Source organism: Aedes albopictus, chromosome 3 (genome assembly GCF_035046485.1).
Source record: "Aedes albopictus strain Foshan chromosome 3, AalbF5, whole genome shotgun sequence".
NCBI classification, from domain to species: domain Eukaryota; kingdom Metazoa; phylum Arthropoda; class Insecta; order Diptera; family Culicidae; genus Aedes; species Aedes albopictus.
Genome location: NC_085138.1, coordinates 321,090,270 through 321,104,367, shown reverse-complemented (window position 1 = coordinate 321,104,367; position 14,098 = coordinate 321,090,270). Strand labels below are relative to the sequence as shown.

The 14,098-nt window shown below is 37.9% G+C and overlaps 1 protein-coding gene across 6 annotated transcripts in view; it reads right to left on the bottom strand.

Annotated features, from left to right (window-relative positions):
* The window catches only part of LOC109401243 (WW domain-containing adapter protein with coiled-coil homolog), a 49,657-nt gene that overhangs the window by 23,475 nt on the left and 12,084 nt on the right, over positions 1–14,098 (bottom strand). For 2 of the 6 annotated variants that reach the window (XM_062842768.1, XM_019673710.4), the window contains exons 3-7: positions 5,235–5,337; positions 4,974–5,150; positions 4,457–4,901; positions 4,181–4,398; positions 3,240–3,981 (exon numbers count right to left, since the gene is read on the bottom strand). In XM_062842768.1, coding sequence (XP_062698752.1) covers positions 3,240–3,981; positions 4,181–4,398; positions 4,457–4,901; positions 4,974–5,150; positions 5,235–5,337 — 1,685 coding nt within the window. The remainder of the gene's footprint in view (positions 1–3,239; positions 3,982–4,180; positions 4,399–4,456; positions 4,902–4,973; positions 5,151–5,234; positions 5,338–14,098) is intronic. The other 4 variants (XM_062842770.1, XM_029865401.2, XM_062842769.1 and 1 more) reach the window with 3 other exon arrangements.

Below are 14,098 nucleotides of genomic sequence, written 5' to 3'. Positions count from 1 at the left end.
TAAAAAAGTTTGTTGGAGAGAGCTACTTCCGAAACATGGACCCAACTAACATTTATTGTGAATGTAAACGTCAACAAAGCGTCCTTAATACGGCTTGATGCTGAGTTACTGTTCTGTACATATGGACGGAAGCTTCTATTCAAGCCCAATGAATCTGGCGAGCTTAATTCATAAAGTTTCCATAGTTTAAATGACATTTTTTAAACTTTCGATAAGAAAATAAACTAAATTAGGATATACACTCCCGTTCAAAAGTTTGGGGTCACCCCCTCAAAAACATGTCATTTTTTTAGGCCCATATCTCCGCCAATTTGCGTCCGATTTCAAAACCTTAGGTTTCATTCAAAAGATAATAAGTCAAAGAAACTTTGAACATGATTTAAAAGAAACTTTTACAAAAAAAATTGTATGTAAACTTAACCCAAAGTTGCCAAATTTTCTAAAAAATAAATATAAACTTACGGCACTGTCGCTGGAAATTGGGTCGACCAAATTTTAAGATGAGTGCGGTAATATCACCCATTTTCTATTAGCTTTCAACTGCTTTTTACAGAACTTAGCTAAAAATTCTAGAAAAAAAGTTATTAAGTAAATTATTCCTTGATGTCATCGACCAAAAGTTTGGGGTCACCCCTCAATATGATGTATCGGCCAAAAGTTTGGGGTCACTATCGTAAAACATGGAAAAGTGATTTGTTGATATCTTTCTCATCTTTCATTCAATTTTAATTCTTCTTGGCTTATTTGAAACAAAATGAATGATTCTTTCTGCATAGACATTGAACCACACATATTTGTTGAAATTTACATACTAAAACTTAACGTAAAGTTGCCTCATTTTTTGAAGCGTGGTAAAATGTGCTAACTTTACATAACATTTTTATATACAAAAATCGTTAAATACGTTAAGTTGAAGACATCAAACGTAAATTTAGTTAATTATCTTTGAAATGAGCCAAAAATAATTAAAATTGAACTATAGATGACGAAGATATCACCAAATCACTTTTCCATGTTTTACGAAAGTGACCCCAAACTTTTGGCCGATACATTATATTGAGGGGTGACCCCAAACTTTTGGTCGATGACATCAAGGAATAATTTACTTAATAACTTTTTTTCTAGATTTTTTAGCTAAGTTCTGTAAAAAGCAGTTGAAAGCTAATAGAAAATGGGTGATATTACCGCTCTCATATTAAAATTTGGTCGACCCAATTTCCAGCGACAGTGCCGTAAGTTTATATTTATTTTTTAGAAAATTTGGCAACTTTGGGTTAAGTTTACATACAATTTTTTTTGTAAAAGTTTCTTTTATATCATGTTCAAAGTTTCTCTCTGTTCTGTTATAATCAACGCACCCCCGAGCCGTGGCCAATCTGCGTTGTTTCGCTGGGCGATACGTCTACCAGTAGACTTGTATCTGCCCTATGCTAAACCGATTAGCATATCAAGTCCTTTCCACTGATGAGTAGGCTCGAATGTCCCGCCCCTCCCTATAACCCATAGGGGGAAATAAGGAGTTTCCAGTTTCAAGTATTGTATTGATTATGACACCAACTCTTTCTATTCCTTGGTAAAAAAAAATCACTAGACTTGTTTTATCAGACTACTATTAATAATGAACATAATTAAGATACAAGTTTGCATACACAATTGTAAAAGCAGTGTTAGATACTTTAAAGTGAATTGAAAAATGTAAATAAGATAAATTGTAAACTATTCCGCGGCGACACGAATGCTTCAACAGTGTCATAAATAAACGCGCAAACAAACAAATAATTGATATTGAAGTATGCATATTGCATTATCTATTAGCAAAGTCGTAGAAAGAGTTGGGCGCCTGATTATAAAATTGTTGTACTTATCTTGTGTGTTTCGGACAAGTCCCGTTTGTGTTGGCCATTGGGACACTTCTTGCTTCAAAACGGTCGTTTCTGGAATGGAAAGAGAATAATTGGCCGCACAACTCCGCAAATGGGCGGCCCGCACATATTAGTATAATGTTGCAATGATTGAAAATAGTAGAGTATAATTGTTAATCTATATGAATACTGCTACTAGTTCAGGTTTCTCACCCTCCACGATTCTCTAGATACTGTTATAGCGTGTTTGTTGTTAATTTGTTGATAAGTGAAGCCTACAGTACTTCAAAATTCAATGTAGCGAAGATCTTGAGCGGATAGCATTCATTGATAATGATAGTGATTATTTTAATATAATATGGCTTAACAAAAATTACTATTCAATTATTTTAAATCGGATTCGTCAATAAAATTATTGTTCATAAAATAATTAACCATGCGAATATCGAACTACACAAACTAAAAAGTGTTATTATTTTTACCAATGATTTCATCCTAATCTTGACCCTAACATAGTTATGCGCTTAGTGGACAATTAACAAAAATAGTGTTGTTTCGACAATAGTCACATACTATGCCCTACGACATTGACGATTCTATTGTCTATGGCTCACCTATTTAGCGCCACCCAGCAGGGACTTGGTCTGGTACCCAATTCAGTATATCCGCTCCACGTAATGTACCGTACCTCTTTCGATTTGTGATATATTACGCGGAACATTACTCTCTTCATTCGGATAGCGGCTATGTAACCCATTGGATTAAAAACCTCCATCAAACATGAAGCGATTAATCGGAGACTGAAGACTCTATACCAAAATTTGGCTCAGAGACAGGTAATCAGTGAAGTCAGTTTTTCTCGTTTGTCAGAGATGATTGATACGTATTAAGACAAACTTTTTACTGCATCTGCCAGCAATAATCGGTGATCGATCAACATTTCGAGTACCTACCCCAATTTACACAAGTATGCCAAGGATCACCGCTAATGCTTTACAATACAGTTGGAAAAACTAGAGCAACACCTGGCCACAATGATGCATAAAGCACTAAAGCGGACCGGAAGTTTCGGTGAGCCAGCCCCACCCATGTTCAAAGTTTCTTTGACTTATTATCTTTTGAATGAAACCTAGGGTTTTGAAATCAGACGCAAATTGGCGGAGATATGGGCCTAAAAAAATGACATGTTTTTGAACGGGTGACCCCAAACTTTTGAACGGGAGTGTAGATCTCTCTGGCAGCAAGTGTTGGAGCTCGAGATGTTGGGTACAAACTCTATCAAAACCACAAACATCCATGGAGTTTTACAGCCAAAAATATACTCTGCCCAACTCAACATTGCCACTGAAAGTTTGACTAATTCTACAAACCACCTACCTTAAACTGTTCGCTCCCGTCGCGTTGCCACCATCCACTAGCGTCGATCCGGACACAGACCCGTTGGGGTTCTGATGCTGCTGTTGCCTCGACTGCATCATCAGCGCATTGTTGATGGTTTGCAGCGCCTTCTGTGGGTTCAGTTCGTTGTGTTCTATCGTCTTGTTGCCGGTGATTTGCGACAGAATTTTTGGCAGCCCGGCTAACGACGACGACGACGTCGACGAAGAGGACACATTCGCACTGGCGGCGGTAGCATTCGCAGCAGAATGCGGTGACTGGCCTAACTGCTGCTGTTGTTGTTGTTGTTGCTGCTGCTGCTGTTGCGCCTGCTGTTGAAGATGGTGGTGGTGATGGTGGTGCTGTTGCGAACCTGGTGGACCGGGAGTATTCGAGCTTAGCATGAGGTCGCCACTGGACCCAACAACCATGTGCGGTGGCTGTTGTTGTTGCTGTTGCAGTACGGAAGGAGATGACGTAGCCACCGTTGCCGAATAGCTACTGGACTGTGAGGACTGTGATTGCGAATGCGGTGGCATGGCAATGCCACTTTGGGTCGCCATCGGGTTCGATAATAACCGGGGCAATTGGTTTGCCATCAGACCCGTTCCGGCAGTGTTGCCATCGTTGTTGACTGCATTGTTGCTGTGCCCCTGCTGGTTGGTCGGAGTGCTCGAGTGAGAATAATTGGCCTCCGAGGTTGGCGTCGAGTCTCCGGGGCTTATGTCCATGTCTTGATTTTCTAAAAGAGGAAAATAGATATTAGAAACTGTTTTGAAGAAAACATTAACAGGGCCAAGCAGGACTACTAGTTTCTAAATGTGACCAATAATTAAGTGTCCAATTACTTCGCTTTTTCTCGTATAAGTAAGATCGAGAAAAATCCGAGAATTTCGCAAAATTTAGCTGTAACAGTTTTGCTTTAGACGAAATTTACTTACCATCATGCCTCCTCCTGTGCGACTCGTGTGCCGGCCACCGTATCCTCGAGTTACTGCTTTTACTGCTGGAATGCTTGCCATACGATGTGGACCGGCTGCCGGCAGAGGACGAATACCGATCCTCACGGTCGCGATCGTTTCGATCCCTCTCGCGATCGCGATCTTTGTCTCGATACTCTCGGTGCTGATCCTTGGGCATGACCCTGTCAAAACCATAACTATCGATTATTTGGTAATCCTCCACATTCTCATTCAAGGGCACACCATGTCGCTTACCTTTCTTTGTCCATCCATTCCCGGGGCTTCTCCCACTGCGATACTTCCGTTTTACAGTTGTAGTAATACTTTTTGCCAGACGAACTGACATGTTCACTCCAGTCACCGACGCGGTTTACACGATCACCACCCACACCTGCACCGCTGCCACCTCCGCCACCGCCACTCCCTCCGCTTCCGCTACCACCACCACCTCCTCCGCCGCCACCACCTCCACCTCCTCCACGATCTCGATCACGATCCCGTAACCGATCGCGATCGCGTTCTCGTTCCCGTTCGCGCTCACTGCGTTCCCGTTCCCGATCGCGCTCGCGATCGTCTGAATTTGAACTCGATCCACCGCGTTTCTCCGATACGGAAATTTTTAACCGCCGGTCGTGATTCGACCGATGGTCCGTGTCCCGATCGCTGCGACTTCGTTTTTCTTTAGGTGATCGAAGCGAATCTGCAATGAAAACAGTATGCTTACTCCTTGGATTTGGGGGCAAGCCTAGCCTTGCCGCACTCGGACACGTACCGGAATATTTGTCCTTTTTATAATCTCGATCACGGTCCTTGTCTCGCAGTTTGCTCATTCCATACTGATACCGATCCCCGCCCCGATCACGGTCCCGGTCTCGGTCGTGATCACGATTCCTGTCGCGATCACGGTCCCGCGGTGAGTCCATGTCTGGCGAAATTGATTTGTAATTGCCTGAAACGGGAATGGAGAAAACGTTACAATGAAGTTCTGTTGTCACTATAAGCTTGAGCTATTGAGCTATTGCCTAAAACGTACCATTGTTTAGCGAACTTCCAGCCGGAGAATTATCCCGATCGCGTCCATAGCCAGATCGGCTAGCCTCTCGTTCGTAGTCCCTCTTGGAGGCGTACTTAGAGTTCTGAAATTACAATGGAAGGATAATCATTAATTGGAGTGGCACGAGAGATAAATCATATTAGTTTCTATGACGACTCGGAATAGAATAGGAAATAAAACAAGTAAATCTAGAATAGATTAACATTTAAAAAATGGTGTAACAACCATTGCGAATTTCTGTTTCTACCGTTTCTTCTGAACGTATTTCCCATTATTCTTGACATCTCTAACCAGTAACAGGTAAAGCAGACTGTGCTTGCTGACCACACAAACGCCATTGGATAGGAAAAAACCTGAATTAATCCACCTATGGTGAACAGAACCCTTCTTACACTTATTAAAATTATTGTTGTATTATTTGAATGTATGATTGTGCTTTTTGGTCATTCTAGAAATTTTTATTGTAGATTTGGCATCAAGTTGATTGCTTTCCATAATAGAATCATCGACCATTTGCTCAACTACCAGAAATGCCAGCCAGAATATCCTAGAGTCTTGTGTGGAATGTTTAAACAATAGCTTACATATTCTGGAATATTGTAGCTCTTGTTAACTGCCAATCTATTAATACATGGGTAAGCAAATCATCGAGATACACTTTGTCAAATATTCTTTATCAGTTGACTAAATTAGATCCAAAGTACTTGGGACCCATGGTTATGGCACAGAGAAACAGACGTCACACACCGCTCGCTTCCCATCGATCACCTTTTTAACGGTTGATTCAAATTTTCGGTAATTGGTCGATTGATCACTCGCTGTTCTGGCGTCGTTTCTGCTTCTGTTTGACGTTTGCTCACTTCTGCCACCTAGTGATTGCCCGGCCAAGCACAGTACGTTTAGCATTGGGCGGTTATGTTTTGATGACGATGTTTTTCAATGAAACTTGTTCTAAGAGTTACGTCTGTTTCTATATGGTTATAGATCGAAACGAAGCGTCATTTATACAATCTCGGTAACTAAATGTCCAATCAAAAAATAATTCAATACAATTGTACGGGGATGTTGTGGCTTTAATTTGATGCTAAGAGAACCCGAATCGGTTAACAGACGGCTGAGAAATTTATTATGATACATGTTATCAAAAATCTCTCAATTGCGTAAATTTTATTACTCCTAAGTACTCCTCGAAGGATATCTCGGAAACAAAATGTCCAAACGGAATGAAATTCAATGGCATATTACTAGGATGCTGCACCTTTCATTTGCTGATGAGAGAACTCGAATCGATTGACACACGGCTGGTCAATTAATTATAAAGCATTTTTCAAAGACCTTTTAAAAAGTTAATTTGTATTACTCCAAAGTACTCTTCGAAAGATATCTCGGTAACCGAACGTCCAATCTAAATAAAATTCAATAGCGTTCTACTAGGATGAAATAGCTTTCGTTTGGGGCCTTAAGAACCCAAATCGGTTGATAGACGGCTGATAAATTTATGATGATACACGTTGTCAAAAATATCTAAAATAATTAAGTTGTACTACTCCCTAGCACTCTTTGAAAGATATCTCGGTAAGCGAACGTTCAATTAAAATAAAATTCAATAGCGTTCTACTAGGATGTAGTAGCTTTCATTTGCTTCCAAGAGAACTCAAATCGGTCAACAGACGGCTGAGAACCGAGAGTGACATTTTTTTGTAACATACATACACACACACACATACACACACACATACACACACACGCACATACAGACATTTGCTCAATTCGTCGAGCTGAGTTGATTGGTATATGTGACTCGGCCCTGCGGGCCTCGGATCGAATCGAAAGTTGGTTTTCCAAGCGGTATTTATACCCTTTTTATGGGTGTAAGAAGGGTAAAAAAGGCTTTTCCTACATACATTCCGTGATATTTTTGCTACTGTTTATTAAGCTCAAATATTACAAAGAGATAGTAGCTTTTATATATTTGATGCAATTGCATTTTCATGCAGAGCTCCTTGAGAAACCAAATTTGATCATAAAAACCTGAATTAATCCACCTATGGTGAACAGAACCCTTCTTACACTTATTAAAATTATTGTTGTATTATTTGAATGTATGATTGTGCTTTTTGGTCATTCTAGAAATTTTTATTGTAGATTTGGCATCAAGTTGATTGCTTTCCATAATAGAATCATCGACCATTTGCTCAACTACCAGAAATGCCAGCCAGAATATCCTAGAGTCTTGTGTGGAATGTTTAAACAATAGCTTACATATTCTGGAATATTGTAGCTCTTGTTAACTGCCAATCTATTAATACATGGGTAAGCAAATCATCGAGATACACTTTGTCAAATATTCTTTATCAGTTGACTAAATTAGATCCAAAGTACTTGGGACCCATGGTTATGGCACAGAGAAACAGACGTCACACACCGCTCGCTTCCCATCGATCACCTTTTTAACGGTTGATTCAAATTTTCGGTAATTGGTCGATTGATCACTCGCTGTTCTGGCGTCGTTTCTGCTTCTGTTTGACGTTTGCTCACTTCTGCCACCTAGTGATTGCCCGGCCAAGCACAGTACGTTTAGCATTGGGCGGTTATGTTTTGATGACGATGTTTTTCAATGAAACTTGTTCTAAGAGTTACGTCTGTTTCTATATGGTTATAGATCGAAACGAAGCGTCATTTATACAATCTCGGTAACTAAATGTCCAATCAAAAAATAATTCAATACAATTGTACGGGGATGTTGTGACTTTAATTTGATGCTAAGAGAACCCGAATCGGTTAACAGACGGCTGAGAAATTTATTATGATACATGTTATCAAAAATCTCTCAATTGCGTAAATTTTATTACTCCTAAGTACTCCTCAAAGGATATCTCGGAAACAAAATGTCCAAACGGAATGAAATTCAATGGCATATTACTAGGATGCTGCACCTTTCATTTGCTGATGAGAGAACTCGAATCGATTGACACACGGCTGGTCAATTTATTATAAAGCATTTTTCAAAGACCTTTTAAAAAGTTAATTTGTATTACTCCAAAGTACTCTTCGAAAGATATCTCGGTAACCGAACGTCCAATCTAAATAAAATTCAATAGCGTTCTACTAGGATGAAATAGCTTTCGTTTGGGGCCTTAAGAACCCAAATCGGTTGATAGACGGCTGAGAAATTTATGATGATACACGTTGTCAAAAATATCTAAAATAATTAAGTTGTACTACTCCCTAGCACTCTTTGAAAGATATCTCGGTAAGCGAACGTTCAATTAAAATAAAATTCAATAGCGTTCTACTAGGATGTAGTAGCTTTCATTTGCTTCCAAGAGAACTCAAATCGGTCAACAGACGGCTGAGAACCGAGAGTGACATTTTTTTGTAACATACATACACACACACACACATACACACACACATACACACACACACACACGCACATACAGACATTTGCTCAATTCGTCGAGCTGAGTTGATTGGTATATGTGACTCGGCCCTGCGGGCCTCGGATCGAAAGTTGGTTTTCCAAGCGGTATTTATACCCTTTTTATGGGTGTAAGAAGGGTAAAAAAGGCTTTTCCTACATACATTCCGTGATATTTTTGCTACTGTTTATTAAGCTCAAATATTACAAAGAGATAGTAGCTTTTATATATTTGATGCAATTGCATTTTCATGCAGAGCTCCTTGAGAAACCAAATTTGATCATAAAAAAAGGCTTTTCCTACATACATTCCGTGATATTTTTGCTACTGTTTATTAAGCTCAAATATTACAAAGAGATAGTAGCTTTTATATATTTGATGCAATTGCATTTTCATGCAGAGCTCCTTGAGAAACCAAATTTGATCATAAAAAAAAGGCTTTTCCTACATACATTCCGTGATATTTTTGCTACTGTTTATTAAGCTCAAATATTACAAAGAGATAGTAGCTTTTATATATTTGATGCAATTGCATTTTCATGCAGAGCTCCTTGAGAAACCAAATTTGATCATAAAAAAAGGCTTTTCCTACATACATTCCGTGATATTTTTGCTACTGTTTATTAAGCTCAAATATTACAAAGAGATAGTAGCTTTTATATATTTGATGCAATTGCATTTTCATGCAGAGCTCCTTGAGAAACCAAATTTGATCATAAAAAAAAAGGCTTTTCCTACATACATTCCGTGATATTTTTGCTACTGTTTATTAAGCTCAAATATTACAAAGAGATAGTAGCTTTTATATATTTGATGCAATTGCATTTTCATGCAGAGCTCCTTGAGAAACCAAATTTGATCATAAAAAAAAGGCTTTTCCTACATACATTCCGTGATATTTTTGCTACTGTTTATTAAGCTCAAATATTACAAAGAGATAGTAGCTTTTATGTATTTGATGCAATTGCATTTTCATGCAGAGCTCCTTGAGAAACCAAATATGATCATAAAAAATCTGTTGACAAACGTCTGTGAAATGTATTATGATACATTTTATCAAAAATCTCTCAAAAGCGTAAATTTCATTACTCCTTAGTACTCGTGGAAAGATATCTCGGAAACAAAATGTCCAAACGGCATGAAATTTAATAGCATACTATTTGGATGCTGTAGCTTTCATTTGATGCTGAGAGAACTCAAATCGATTGCACACGGCTGATTCATTTATTATGAAGCATTTTGTCAAAGACCTCTTAAAAAGTTAAGTTGTATTACTCCAAAGTACTCCCCGAAAGATATCTCGGTTACAAAATGTCCAATCGGAATGAAATTCAAAAGCGTTCTTCTAGGGTGCAGTAGCTTTCGTTTGGGGCCTTAAGAACCCAAATCGGTTGATAGACGGCTGAGAAATTTATGGTGATACACTTTGTCAAAAATATCTAAAATAATTAAGTTGTACTACTCCCTAGCACTCTTTGAAAGATATCTCGGTAACCGAACGTCCAATCAAAATAAAATTCAATAGCGTTCTACTAGGATGTAGAAGCTTTCATTTGCTTCCAAGAGAACTCAAATCGGTCAACAGATGGCTGAGAACCGTGAGTGACATTTTTTTGTAACATACATACACACACACATACACACACACGCACATACAGACATTTGCTCAATTCATCGAGCTGAGTTGATTGGTATATGTGACTCGGCCCTGCGGGCCTCGGATCGAAAGTCGGTTTTCCAAGCGGTATTTATACCCTTCTTATGGGTGTAAGAAGGGTAAAAAGGCTTTTCCTACATACATTCCGTGATATTTTTGCTACTGTTTATTACCCTTCTTACACCCATAAGAAGGGTATAAATATCGCTCGAAAAACCGATTTTCGATCCGAGGCCCGGAGGGCCGAGTCTCATATACCAATGAACTCAGCTCGACGAACTGAGCAAATGTCTGTATGTGTGTGTGTGTGTATGTGTGTGTGTGTGTGTGTATGTGCGTTACAAAAAAAAGTCACGCACGTTTCTCAGCCGTCTTTCAACCGATTTGAGTTCTCTTAGAAGCAAATGAAAGCTACTACATCCTAGTAGAACGCTATTGATTTTTTTTTCGATTGGACGTTTGGTTACCGAGATATCTCTCGAAGAGTACTTAAGAGTCATATTTCTAAACTTTTTAAGATTTTTGACCAAGTGTATCATAATAAACATTTCGGCCGTTAGTCAATCGATTTAAGTTCTCTTGGCACCAAATGAAAGCTACAGCATCCTAGTAGATCACCCAGAAATTTTATTTCGATTGAACATTTGGTTACAGAGATATCTTTCGAAGAGTACTTAGGATTTATACAACTAAACTTTTTGAGATTTTTGACCAATTGTATAATAATAAATATCTTAGGCCGTTCGCAATGCTGTTTTATTTTGTATGGCGAGTTTTAAAAATTTTAAAACTCGCCATACAAAATAAAACAGCATTGCGAACGGTCTTAGCCGTCTGTCAACCGATTTCGGTTATCCTGGCACCAAATGAAAGCTACAACATTCTAGTAGAACCCTACACAATTTCATTAGGATTGGACATTTGATTACCGAGATATCTTTCAAAGAGTACTTGGGAGTAATACAGGTTAACTTTTTGAGAGATTTTGGACCAAGGGTACCATAATAAATATCTCAGCCATCTGTCAACCGATTTGGGTTCTCTAAGCACCAAATGAAAGCTACAATATCCTTGTATAAGGCTCTGAAATTTTATTTCGATTCGACATTTGATTACTGAGATATCTTATGAAGAGTATTTCAATAAATTCTTTTTACCCTTCTTACACCCATAAGAAGGGTATAAATATCGCTCGAAAAACCGACTTTCGATCCGAGGCCCGGAGGGCCGAGTCTCATATACCAATGAACTCAGCTCGACGAACTGAGCAAATGTCTGTATGTGTGTGTGTATGTGTGTGTGTGTATGTGTGTATGTGTGTGTGTGCGTTACAAAAAAAAGTCACGCACGTTTCTCAGCCGTCTTTCAACCGATTTGAGTTCTCTTAGAAGCAAATGAAAGCTACTACATCCTAGTAGAACGCTATTGAATTTTTTTTCGATTGGACGTTTGGTTACCGAGATATCTCTCGAAGAGTACTTAAGAGTCATATTTCTAAACTTTTTAAGATTTTTGACCAAGTGTATCATAATAAATATTTCGGCCGTTAGTCAATCGATTTAAGTTCTCTTGGCACCAAATGAAAGCTACAGCATCCTAGTAGATCACCCAGAAATTTTATTTCGATTGAACATTTGGTTACAGAGATATCTTTCGAAGAGTACTTAGGATTTATACAACTAAACTTTTTGAGATTTTTGACCAATTGTATAATAATAAATATCTTAGCCGTCTGTCAACCGATTTCGGTTATCCTGGCACCAAATGAAAGCTACAACATTCTAGTAGAACCCTACACAATTTCATTAGGATTGGACATTTGATTACCGAGATATCTTTCAAAGAGTACTTGGGAGTAATACAGGTTAACTTTTTGAGAGATTTTGGACCAAGGGTACCATAATAAATATCTCAGCCATCTGTCAACCGATTTGGGTTCTCTAAGCACCAAATGAAAGCTACAATATCCTTGTATAAGGCCCTGAAATTTTATTTCGATTCGACATTTGATTACTGAGATATCTTATGAAGAGTATTTCAATAAATTCTTTTTACCCTTCTTACACCCATAAGAAGGGTATAAATATCGCTCGAAAAACCGACTTTCGATCCGAGGCCCGGAGGGCCGAGTCTCATATACCAATGAACTCAGCTCGACGAACTGAGCAAATGTCTGTATGTGTGTGTGTGTGTATGTGTGTATGTGTGTGTGTGTATGTGCGTTACAAAAAAAAGTCACGCACGTTTCTCAGCCGTCTGTCAACCGATTTGAGTTCTCTTGGAAGCAAATGAAAGCTACTACATCCTAGTAGAACGCTATTGAATTTTTTTTCGATTGGACGTTTGGTTACCGAGATATCTCTCGAAGAGTACTTATGAGTCATACATCTAAACTTTCAAGATTTTTGACCAAGTGTATCATAATGAATATTTCGGCCGTTTGTCAATCGATTTGGGTTCTCTTGGCACCAAATGCAAGATACAGCATCCTAGCAGATCGCCCAGAAATATTATTTCGATTGGACATTTTGTTACAGAGATATCTTTCGAAGAGTACTTAGGATTTATACAACTAAACCTTTTGAGAATTTTATCCCAAGTGTATCATAATAAATATCTTAGCCGTCTGTCAACCGATTTCAGTTATCCTGGCACCAAATGAAAGCTACAACATTCTAGTAGAACCCTACACAATTTCATTTGGATTGGACATTTGGTTACCGAGATATCTTTCAAGGAGTACTTGGGAGTAATACAGGTTAACTTTTTGAGATTTTTGACCAAGAGTACCATCATAAATATCTCAGCCGTCTGTCAACCGATTTGGGTTCTCTAAGCACCAAATGAAAGCTACAGTATCCTTGTATAAGGCCCTGAAATTTTATTTCGATTTGACATTTGATTATTAAGATATCTTACGAAGAGTATTTCAATAAGTTCTTTATTATTATTATATTCACTTGTTATCTTGCATTAGTTTTTGACCAGTCTATGGGATATTATTTTTCCATAAATAATGCTGATTCTGAACAAAGTGTTTACTAGCAGGTTATTGCTTTCAACAAAATTATGAATAACAAATTACAAATTCACAGCAATTTTATGAAAACTAACAATATGTTAAATGAAAGCTTTTATGTTAAATACAAATAATACAACAATAATTTTAATAGGTGTAAGAAGGGTTCTGTTCACCATAGGTGGATTAAATCGGGTTTTTATTATTATATTCACTTGTAATCTTGCATTAGTTTTTGACCAGTCTATGGGAAATTATTTTTCAATAAATTATGCTGATCTCATACAAAGTGTATTCTAGCAGGTTATTGTTTTCAACAAAATTATAATTAACAAATTACAAATACACATGAATTTTATGAAAACTATACATATTGTTGTAAATGAAAGCTTTGAATTTATATATTGAGGGAAAAATGCAAGAAACGGACAGCCAAAATAACTAGTTAATGCCAAAACTGATTAACTTAGTAGATATATCATTTTTGTCCTTTTTACACCATAACCATGAATACCAAGTACTTCGGAGCTAATTTATTCGACTGATTAAGAGATATTAGACAAAGTGCATCTCGCTGATTTTCTTATCCATTTGTTAATCGATTCAGGATTATTTGGTAGTTAACAAAAGATACAATATTCCAGAATATGAAAGCAATTTTTTTTAACATTCCATATAAGATGCTAGGAGGTGTCTGGCATTTCTGGTAAGTCCATGGTCTGATGCTATTTTGGGAACCAATGCA